This window comes from Chelonoidis abingdonii, chromosome 10, assembly GCF_003597395.2.
Source record: "Chelonoidis abingdonii isolate Lonesome George chromosome 10, CheloAbing_2.0, whole genome shotgun sequence".
In the NCBI taxonomy this organism is placed as follows: Eukaryota; Metazoa; Chordata; order Testudines; family Testudinidae; genus Chelonoidis; species Chelonoidis abingdonii.
Window position 1 is genome coordinate 36,498,473 of NC_133778.1, and position 12,034 is coordinate 36,510,506.

Consider the following 12,034-nt stretch of genomic DNA (forward strand, 5'->3'; position numbering starts at 1 on the left):
CTTACAAGTCTACTCAGTCCTACCTCAGACAAATTGCTCAAACAAGTTTGGTTACAATTTATAAGAGACAATGCTGCTCGCTTCTTGTTTACTAATGTCACCTGAAAGTGAGAACAGGCATTTACATGGTACTGTTGTAGCCGGTGTCGCAAGGTATTTACATGCTAGATGCACTGAAGATTCATATGTCCCTTCATGCTTCAACCCCCATTCCAAAGAGTATGCATCCATACTGATGACAGGTTCTGCTTGATAATGATCCAAAGCAGAATGGACCGACGTATGCTCATTTTCATCATCCAAGTCACATGCCACCAGCAGAAGGTTCATTTCCTTTTTAGTGGTTCGGGTTCTGTAGTTTCTGCATCGGATTTTGCATCAGATTTTGGATGACGCTTCAGCTTCTTAAATCTTGTGTTGAGTGCTGTAGCTATTGTGACGTTGCACCCCATAATGCTTTACAGAAATATGCTTATGAGTGTAAATATGACAACTGGAATGTGTTTTATGCTAGATATGCCATGCAAAGGTTATGCTCTACTGGGTATATTCATCCTATTTGCATGCATGTATCATTTTTGTATTCAAAGTGATGAATATTGGCTATCTACTTGTTCGATTTTAAGTAGCCTCAGTGAAGTGTCTGGTCAGCTTCTTGAGAAAAGACTATTTTCAGTAAGTGCCCAATCAAGAAACATTTAAACTGGCAATGAACTCTAAGAGACGCCAGTCCACATCTGAGCTTTTCTGGGAATGGGGCATCAGCCTGTAAAAAACTGAGTTATACATGGACATGTGCCTTGCCCATGTGTCTGCAAAACTCCATCATGTGGAGGGGATTTTACACAGGAGAGGAGAAGGGGTTTCCACCCACAAAGAGAAAGTCTAAGCCCCTGGAAGCCCCTCCATTTTGGTCTTCAGCTGACACAAAAGATAGCATCTCCACCCCAAGGAGATACCTGAAAGAAACTGGAACAAAGGACAATAATTAGAGTGTGAGCGATTGGTGGACCCAGACTAGGAGGAAGTCTAGTCTGTAAAAGAGGATTACTGGAACATCTGAGGGTGAGATTTACCTGCATTTAGTTTTTACTGCATTAGGCTTAGACTTGCGTGTTTTGTTTTATTTTGCTTGGTAATTTACTTTGTTCTGTCTGTTATAACTTGGAACCACTTAACTCCTACTTTTTGTACTTAATAAAATCACTTTTTACTTATTAATTAATCCATGTATTAATGCCCCAGGGGGAGGAGGAGGTGGGGAGACAGCTATGCATCTCTCTCTCTCTCTGTGTGTTATAGAGGGTGAACAATTTATGCGTTTACCCTGTATAAGTATTATACAGGGTAAAACTGATTTATTTGGGGTTTGGACCCCATTGGGAGCTGGGTATCTGAATGCTGGAGACAGCAGCACTTCTTAACTGAAAACAGCTTAAGCCTGCAGCTTGTGGGGGATGTGGTTCAGACTTGGATCTGTGCTGGCAAGGTTCTAAAGTCCCAAACTTGCAGGGAAAACAGGCTCAGTTAGTCCCAGCACATCAGGTGGCAGTCTCAAGGGGGTTTCTCTGATCCAACCCATCACAGCTATTTAGAAATATCACATGGTACCTTCTTTGCATTTTGTCAAAATTCTGTGAAAGTGATCTTGCAGGATCCTCATCCGAGGCTGCTATAACATGAAATATATGAAAGAATGTGGGTAAAACAGAACAGGAAACACATGCAATTCTCCCACAAGAAGTTCAGTCACAAATTTAAATTAAACACTTTAATTAGCATCAGCAGCATGGAAGTATATCCTCTGGAATGGTGGCCGAAGCATGAAGGGGCATATGAATGTTTAGCATATCTGGCACGTAAATATTTTGCAATGCCAGCTACAAAAGTGTCATGCGAATGCCTTTTCTCACTTTCAGGTGATGCTGTAAATAAGAAGCAGTCAGAAGTATTTCCCGTAAATGTAAACAAACTTGTTTGTCTTAGCGATTGGCTGACCAAGAAGCAGGACTGAATGGACTTGTAGGCTATACAGTTTTACATTGTTTTGTTTTTGAGTGCAGTTATGTAACAAACCAAACCAAAACAAAAATCTACATTTGTAAGTTCCACTTTCACAATAAAGAGATTGCACATCAGTATTTGTACGAGGTGAACAGAAATACCATTTATTTTGTCCTTTTTACAGGGCAAATATTTGTAATAAAAAAAATATAAAGTGAGCACTGTATACTCTGTATTCTGTGTGGTAACAAATCAATATATTTGAAAATTAGAAAAACATCCAAAAAATTTAATAAATTTCAATTACTATTCTATTGTTTAACAGTGCCATTAATCACGATTAACGATTAACTCAAAAAATGATTGTTCATTTTTCAGTTTTTTTACAAATAATCTCTACCAACAAATTACTACTATGGAAAAATACCTGAAAAGATGTGGACTGATTTATCACTGGTCTTAATGTGTTTTTTTTTTTTTTTAAATGATTAAATATTTCCTAATTCTGAACTAATTGACACTCTCTCCGTAGTTCTATTTCCATTTTAAAAATGAAAGTAAAGTTTTAAGGAGTATTATTTAAACATATTTCAGCACATATGTTATGTGATGTGACATGATCCAAAATTATGAGAACTCAATCTTAGCTCTTCCACAAAGTTCTGAGATAATAAGTAGTACGCTGAGATGTCTTGCACATAATACAGATGTGTTCAAATATATGAAATTACACCATTGCACAGATATCTTAATAGTGGCTCCTTGAATTCATAACTAAGATATAGGTTGGATTTACATACTCTTGTACTCACCAGGTGAGCAAAACTGGAATGGCTATAATAGTAGACTATTAAGTTGCAAAGGTGCTTTGGGTATGAGTGAGCAAAGACATTGGGGCCAGAGAGAAGGGAAGAGATGGGGAGACTCCTGTTGCTCAGCAGCAACACAAACCCACCAACATAGGAACAGCGCTGAGAGGTGTCCTATTTTTCGTTGTCTTGAATCTTATGGCTGCAACAAATAATTATAAATAAAAATAATTGTTTTAAACACACAGTGGCATGACTCCTAAGGACTGTGGTCTAGAAAAGAAACCCCCAGTGAAGAGGGACAAAAATGAAAGTAATTTACAAATAAAAATGGAGCTAGAAGCTTAAACTGATCAAAATTAAAGCCTCACTTTCATAACTATATGCAGAACTGGTAGCTCCACCTATCGATAAGGTTGCCTAACACTTTCCATTTATAAGATCCAGTTTTCAGTGCACTGACTGAAACAGGGGTCCAGTGGAAAAAGTAGTATGTGATTGTGTAATTAAACAGTTATAATATAGACACAGGGGGATGATTTATGGTTGCACTAGCAGCTTTAATTGTGGCATTTGCTAACTTAAGGGTGCAAAGACAAACACTCAGATGTTCTCATGTATTTTTCTATGTAACAGAAAAAAGCTAATAAAAAAAATCAAAGGAATTTTAAATATTCAAGAGTGACCAGGATACCAAATTGTTTATGTTAAACAAGCTTTTCTGAACCACTTAGGGAAAATTTGGTTTGTAGTGCGAGTTCGAAAAGATGGTCTAGAAGCACAGAAAAACTTCATATGAATTTATAAAGTACAGTACTAACAGCTTTATTCAAAAGGTATAAAAAGTGCAACTAAGAAGTAGAATTAAAACTATTAGTAAGCAGAGTAAATAATAGCAAAGAGTTTGTTTAAAAAGGAAATAAAAATGTAGTTCTGACAAATTAGATTTTCACCACGATTTTCATCAGGCTTGTAATCAATCAAGCCAGATGGACAGAAACCACCCTAACATTACTCAGCCTGTTACTGAAGTGAAATGTTTTCTGTCCTTTTGTAACACAACACAATCAGTGACAAGGGGTGGGATGCAGCTAATTCATCAAATTCCTTTGATTAAACACAATTTCCCATTAAAACAAGCTTCTTTTTTTATATGCTCTAGTCAATATTTCCAAATATTAACCTTACAATTTTGTCTCCCTCCTCTGTGCTTTAGGAAGGACATTAGTCTAGTTTCACAAAATAGCAGTCAACTTCCAGGTCTACAAGTCTGAACACTATGATTAGCATGAAAGAAAGCTTTAACAAAATTTCAGATTCTATATTTAGTCAGATACTGTAATAAACTGTATATCTAAACTGCAGTTTCTCACATTAAAATGATAATCGGAAAATTAAATTGCTATTAACTGTAAAGTTATATTTATAAAAAGGAACATTATGTATCTAATTCTACAGGATTTTCATTTTAACTTTATAAAATGGTTTAAGGATACAAGACAAAGAAGTTTCCATTTTGTTTTTGTCTTAAAAATGCAGTAGCCTAATTTTAACTGGGAAATGTAACAGACACTCCATATCAGAAATAAAATTCCTTGAAAATCATACCTAAATTTGGCAGCGATATCATAAACTTGCTTTTCATGCTGAAGAACCTTCTCTCTGTCACCCTCAAAGAGTAATGTAGCTACACACAGTTCATTCGGATCAAATCCTTTAAACTGTGAAAAGAAAATACCTGTATCATGTTATAGTCCACATGGCAGAATCCAGGCTTAAATAAATCTACTTTTTCCTTTTTCCTTCAACTACATGTAATTACAATGTACTCAAAGTCACTTTGGATTAGCAAGTATTCTTGTGGGATAGGATTAGTATAGCGACTAAAGAAAACAAGTTGCACAGAATATTTCAGATAATTTCTAGTCTATTTTCAAGCACCCTTGACATCATTTATAGAAATTTTTGTGCACCACACTAAATTGATGAAGGACAGACATTTGATATATTATATGACAATTACTAAGTGGAGGTGTTTTACGCAGCACAGGAACAAGGGAATTTTATATTCCTCTTAGAAATTCTTCCATATGAAAATTATGCCTTTAATGTCACTGCTTTCACCTCAACACCACTGGGAGGTGGCAGTGACTTGAACCCAGACAGTTTCACTCTACTGGGACTTGCAGAGGGCAAGCTTCTGCACTGCTAAAGGCACTTTGAATAGAGGGACAGAGAGGAAAGATGAACCTATCCATTTGTAGCCTCGATTCTCCAAGCAGTTAGAACGGAACGTGTGTGCCCTTCTGTTCCCCCTTAGTATTACTCTACAAAAACGCTAAAGAAAAGCAACCAGAAGTGAGAGTCACATGCTGGTCAAGCATTGTTGCCAGAAGCATTATCATCATTCGTACAATCCTGGACCAGGGAAGGCACTATAAGAAAAGGAGGGAAATAAGGAAGCAGAATTTAAAAAATGGGGGAGGAGTATACCACACGTGCAAAAGCATTAGGGGAAGAAACTTCATCAAGTGGTTTGATGGTTTATCGGTCTGGAAGTGCATTTAGTCTCTTGTTCCAAGAACGAGAATTTGGAGCTTTGGTCAAAGATCACTGAAGATATTCTAAGAGAGGGACAGGCTTGTATATTGCTCTTTAGTAGTCACTGAAAGAGTATTCATTGGCTCCAGAAAGCTTTCACCAAGTAGAAAATTTTAGGAAAGGAAGTGAGGAAGAATATAAAATAGGAGGCGGTTGTAGAAGGCCCTTCCTATTGTCCAAGTGGAAAGGGTGAAAGAAATGGGTACCGACTAAGAAGTGTGTCGTATAAGGGGAGACAGCTAAGCACACAAACAGAAATAAAAGGGGAATGAAAACAGGTACACGAAAAGAATAAATTTTACTGTCAGGGCAGAATTGATAAAAACAATTAAATTAATAATTGACATTAGCTTAAGTATGCACATGATGCATAAAAACACATTATCACATACAAAAACTACATTAATAATGTTATCTAGTTCTGGGTGGTAAAGAAAGGCATTGAAAAGTTTGCAAATGCCAGAACTAAAGTTACCTGTGAAGCTTTAATTAAGCTCTCATGTGCTTGCATTAGGATACGCTAATTACATGATCATTACTATTTTTTCCACAGCACACTGTCTTGTTCACTGCATGAAATGAACAGTGCTCACTGAATAAGCGGCAATTCAATATTTTGTTTTATGCTAATCGTTCAATGTGTGGCCTTATTTACTTCACACTAATCAAACCCTTCTCTGGATACAGGACTACTAATTTCCTTATGGACTTTTCTATGGTGCTCACTGTAGCATCTGAATGGGTCACAAACATTAATTTATTTTCACAACATAGCTATGATGCAAGTTATTATTCCAGTTATATAGATGGGAAACAGACAAACGTTTGTGACAGATGTATACTAATGCAAGAAGTATGGAGAATAAGCAGGAAGAATTCGAAATGCTAGTAAATAAATGACAGTTGGCATCACAGAAACTTGGTGGGATAATATGTATGACTGGAATATTGCTATAAAAGGGTATAGCTTTCTCAGGAAGGACAGGCAAGGAAAAAAGGACGTGGTGGTGTCTTATATATTAAAAATGTATACACAGACTGAGATTCAGATGGAAACAGGAGACAGCCTTGTTAAAAGTCTCTGGGCAAAGATAAAAGGGACAAAAAACAAGGATGATGTCATGGTAGGGGTCTACTACAGACCACCTAACCAGGAAGAAGAGGTGGATGAGACTTTTTAAAAAAAAAAAAAACAACAAAATCATCCAAAGCACAGGACTCGGTGGTAATGGGGGACTTCAACTACCCAGACATTTGTTGGTAAAACAACACAGCGGGGCACAACAAATCGAACAAGTTCTTAGAATGTATTGGAGACAATTTATTTCAAAAGGTGGAAAAAGTTACTAGGGGACAGGCTGTTCTAGATTTGAATTTGACAAATAGGAAGGAACTGGTTGAGATTTTTGGAAGTGGAAAGCACCTACTTTTTGAGTGAAAGTGATCATGAAATGGTAGAGTTCATGATTTTAAGGAATGGTAGGAGGGAGAACAGCAAAATAAAGCCAATGGATTTCAAGAAGGCAGACTTTAGCAAACTCAGGGAGTTGGTAGGTAAGATCCAATGGGAAGCAAGTCTAAGGGCAGAAAGAATTGAAGACAGTTGGCAATTTTTCAGACACATTATTAAGGGCAAGAAGAAACTATCCCACTGCACAGGAAAGATTGGAAGGATGGCAAGAGACCACACTGGCTTAACCAGGAGATCTTCAATGTTGTGAAACACAAAAGTCTACAAAAAGTGGAAACTAGGTCACAAAAAGATGAATACAAGTCCCACAAGTATGTAGGGACAAAATTAGAAAGGCAAAAGCACAAAACAAGATCAAACTAGCTAGAGACATAAAGGGTAACAAGAAAACATTCTACAAATATATTAGAAGGAACAGGAAGACCAAAGACAGGATAGGCCTGTTACTCAGTGGGGAAGTGAGAGGGGAAGAAGAGGGGGATAACAGAAAAATGTGGAAATGACAGAGGTGCTTAATGACTTCTTTGTTTCAGTTTTCACCAAGAAGGTTGGTGGTGATTAGACGTCTAACAGTCAATGCCAGTGAAAATGAGGTAGGATCAGAGGCTAAAATAGGGAAATAAGTTAAAAATTACTTAGACAAGTTAGATGTCTTCAAGTCACCAGGGCCTGATGAAATGCATTCTAGAATACTCAAGGAGCTGGTTGAGGAGATATCTGAGCCATTAGCAATTATCTCTGAAAAGTCAGAAGATGAGACAGATTACAGGCAAATATAGTGCCAATCTACAAAAGGGGAAATAAGGACAATCCAGAGAATTACAGACCAGTCAGCTTAACTTTTATATCTGGAAAAAGATAATGGAGAAAATTATGCCATCAATGTGCAAAATCTAGAGGATAATAACGTGATCAGTAATAGCATGGATTTGTCAAGAATAAATCATGTCAAACCAACCTGATAGCTTTCTTTGATAGAGTAACAAACCTTGTGGATCGGGGGGGAAGAGGTAGACATGGTATATCTCGACTTCAGTAAAGCTTTTGATCCTGTCTCGCGCGATCTTCTCAAACAAACTAGGGAAATGCAACCTAGATGGAGCTCCTATAAGGTGGGTGAATAACTGGTTGGAAAACCATTCCCAGCGAGTAGTTATCAGTAGCTCACAGTCATGCTGGAAGGGCAAAATGAGTGGGGTCCTGCAGGGATCAGTTCTGGGTCCGGTTCTGTTCAATATCTTCATCAATGATTTACATAATGGCATACAGAGTACACTTATAAAAGGCTGCAGACAATAGCAAGCTAGGAGGGGTTGCAAGTGTTTTGGAGAACAGGACTAGAATTCAAAATGATTTTGACAAACTGGAGACATTGTCTGAAATAAATAGCATGAAATTCAATAAGGACAAAATGTAAAGTACTACACTTAGGAAGGAATAATCAATAGCACGAATAGAAAACAGGAAATGACTGCCAATGAAGGAGTACTGCGGAAAAGGATGGAGGTGTTATAGAAGATCACAAACTAAATACAAGTCAACTGTGTAATAATGTTGCAAATAAAGCAAACATCATTCTGGGATGTATTAGCAGGAGTGTTGTGAGCAAGACATGAGAAGCACTACTCGGCACTGATAAGGCCTCAACTGGAGTAGTTTGTCTAGTTCTGGACATCACACTTCAAGAATGATGTGGACAAACTGGAAAAAGTCCAGAGGAGAGCAACAAAAATTATTAAAGGTCTAGAAAACACAACCTATGAGGAAAGATTTAAAAAACTGGTCTGTTTATTCCAGAGAAGAGAAGACTGAGTGGGGACATAACAGTCTTCAAGTTCCTGAAAGGTTGTTATAAAGAGGGGCATGATAAATTGTTGTCCTAAACTACTGAGGTCAAGACAAGTAGTAAAGGGCTTAAATTGTGGCAAGGGAGATTTAGGTTAGACATTAGGAAAAGCTTCCTAACTAAGCAGTTATGTATGGGAAAATTGCCTAGGGAGTTCGTGGAATCTGTCAGAAGTTTTTAAGAATATGTTAGACAAGACACCTGTCAGACTTCGTTCTGCCTCAGGGCAGGGACCGGAGTAGATGATCTACTGAGGTTCCTTCTAGTCCTACTTTTCTATGATTCTATAATTAACCATTGTGACAACTTATAAAAGGGTCATGGTAGATTCCCCATCACTGAATTTCTAAATCAAGCCTGTATGTTTTTCCAAAAGATATGCTCTGGGAATTATTTTGGGGAAGTTCTATGGACTATGTAATAAAGTACGTCAGACTAGATGATCACAATGGTCCCTTCCGGCTTTGGAATCCATGAATCTATCCCACATTAGACTGGGAGTAGTAGAAAGATCATACCTATTTCACATGGGAGCTACGAGGACTAGTCAATGTTTGTACAAATCTGAACATGTGAAGTAGTGCAGGTATTTAGTTTTTATACTTTAAAATTAGTATTTTGCACAGAAAAAGTCAATTAGTTTAATTTGCTGCAGTCTAGCATTCACAATAGGAATCTTCATAGCGAAACAAGCTATCCCCCCATTTCCTTGGATGAACCACTATGCGAAATTTCTGCACTGTTACACTTGTTACATTTCAAGAGCACCTCAATTCATGAGACAATGTACTAGGAACTTCCTGAATCCTAAACTGCTAAATAGCATTAAAATTAATATTAAATACCTTTGTGATGTAGAATTTTTTCAGCCCATCCAAAAATGATGTAAAAATTGAAGCAACCTGTGGTTTAAGAGCATGCCCTTTGGGGGTGGAAAAAGAAGAGTACATTAACAAGGCAATAACAGTAGCAAGATTTTCATAAATCTGATCTTATTTCATCACGTAACAAAGAACTCTGATAAGGGATTTATTGGTAAAGCTCTGACAAAGGACTCTGAACATTTTATTTTTTGTAACTTAATTTAATAATGAAGAAATCTCCTTTGAGATTTCAGAGACATGTTTTTCCATTAATTGTTATTCAAAAGGAATACGTGGGGAGTAGCATGTAGAAATGTATCCTATTACCATATCTTCATTCAGACATGTAATTCTGATTAATCTTAGTTCAGGTCATCGCAAGTATATGGCAAAGAGAAAGGTTAAACCACACTCCATTTTTTTACTGGAATAGAAATTAATGGTTGCTAGTTTGATTTGGCATAATTTAAAAAAATAAATAATTGAAACAGATATCCAAAAATGAAGTAAAGTGTACAGAGTTTTCCCCTTCTTGGTTATATCACTTGTGCAGACTTCTACATAAAACTAGTAATTGCTTCCTTAATCATATACATAGAATTAAAAGGTTCCAGAAAACATAAATGGCATCTTGGAGTCTGTTAAATTAACATCTATGCCTCAGGACTGGGTTGAATTGAGATGAAAGCCTTTTACTGTGTTTTCCACTGTTTTCAGTTACTAGCAATGTCTGAATTCCCATCACTGCTTTATTTTAATAGCCTTACATCTGGCTTACATGCTGTGAGCCCAATTCATAAAAAAAGTTATGCACTGTTTACATGGTATTTCCAAATACTTCCCTGTAAAATACTTCAAAGTATTTTCTCCTGAATAAAAAAATATGAACCTCAGTAATTCATTAGCCTTCTTTCCTCTCCACTAAAAAGGGCAACTCTCCTTTGCATACTAAGATAAGAACAAGTTGCAAAAAGTACACCTCTATATACATTTGAATAATGACAAATGTGCATGGAAAATTGACATACACAAAAAAGGCTGCATCAGTTAAGGCAATAAAAAGGACAATAATTTACTCAACCACAACCTTTAAAAGAAACTGGAAGATGTTTTCCGTGCTTAAGAAATAGGTTCAGGGTTTGTTTTTCTCGCAGCCATTAGCTATCTCAAATAGCTGTTTAAAGTACTTGTGAAGTTAATTAGAATAAGTGAAACAACCCTAAACTCAGGTCTAAGCCACTAAGTGGAGGACCAGTTTTCAAATAATTTCAACTATGTTAGTAAATTTTAAATCTAAACTTTCAATTTCAAATTTTAAAAATGCATCTGTTCTTTGTTCTAGGTACATGTTCAGTACAATAGAATACAGACGATATCACAGATCTAAGTCCTTAAGAACTATGCATCCCCCCACTCATTGCTGTTACTGGAACTAGTCATTACTATTCCCTAACTTCATGTACCCCTCAAAGCACTTCCTCAAAAACCTGGAGGGAACAGGCAGACTCTGTTACATACCCTGAAGTTCCACACCACCTGACTTTGTTGGACCAAAGGGTAAGTGACTTCCAGGACTGAAGTCCCTCACTAAAAACATGCCGCCATCAGCATCCTCCAGTTTAAATCAGGAAACCAATAGCCTGAGACCTCTCCTGAAGGCAACTGTCATGCCATCACTTCAGTGAGAAATCTCAGGTAGTCAGCATCTAAACCATAAGTCTTCATAGGTGAATCACGTTGCATTGATTCACATCCATAAACAAACAACACCAAGTGTAATGTGCTCCCTGAAAGATATCCCACTAAGCAAGGGGGGCTGGTTTATTCTGTAACTGTTTAATTTTCTGTATTGCATTCAGGTATAACCTCAGTCAGAATACATTATAGAAATTCCATTTTGAAAAAGGTAAAAATATGGATTAGCTACAAAGAGGACAGTAACTGAAGATTATTTAACACCTAAGTCTAGCACACAAGTCACAATCGCATTCACTCATTTTCAGTTCCTCAACACACAATGCATACACAATTCCACAAGCAATGCATATGCTTTTACTTTAACTGGAAATAGCCTTCTAGAGTAGATTTGCATACCAATGCCCATAGATTTATATACGATTAAAACTGATACTAGTTATGTACACATGTCCATATACACTGAATTACAACTATATTCCTTAGCACATAACTTACTAGGAAAGTGCTGTTGACAGCTTAGTGGGCCAAACAACAGTAATGATGATCTTTTCCTTAATCTTAAACTAATGCTGCCTATCATTTAATTACACCCCAAATTTAAACTTACATTATTAGTATGGGGGTATTTTTTGCAGCAGGACCAATCCTATACTGACACTTTAATGTTTCTTGCCTGTGGAGTATAACAGTCAGCTTATGTAGCTTCTGGGCATCACATTTCAGGAAAGATGTAGACAAACTG

At 36.9% G+C, this 12,034-nt stretch overlaps 1 protein-coding gene across 5 annotated transcripts in view; it reads right to left on the minus strand.

Moving 5' to 3' along the window:
• Positions 1-12,034, minus strand: part of AGPS (alkylglycerone phosphate synthase) — a 166,302-nt gene that overhangs the window by 43,032 nt on the left and 111,236 nt on the right. For all 5 annotated transcript variants that reach the window (XR_012656637.1, XM_032768483.2, XM_032768484.2 and 2 more), the window contains 2 exons: positions 9,577-9,653; positions 4,422-4,534 (listed from right to left, as the gene is read on the minus strand). Coding sequence is in view for 4 of the 5 variants with exons in the window: in XM_032768483.2 (XP_032624374.1) it covers positions 4,422-4,534; positions 9,577-9,653 (190 nt within the window). In the remaining variant the exon portion in view is untranslated. The remainder of the gene's footprint in view (positions 1-4,421; positions 4,535-9,576; positions 9,654-12,034) is intronic.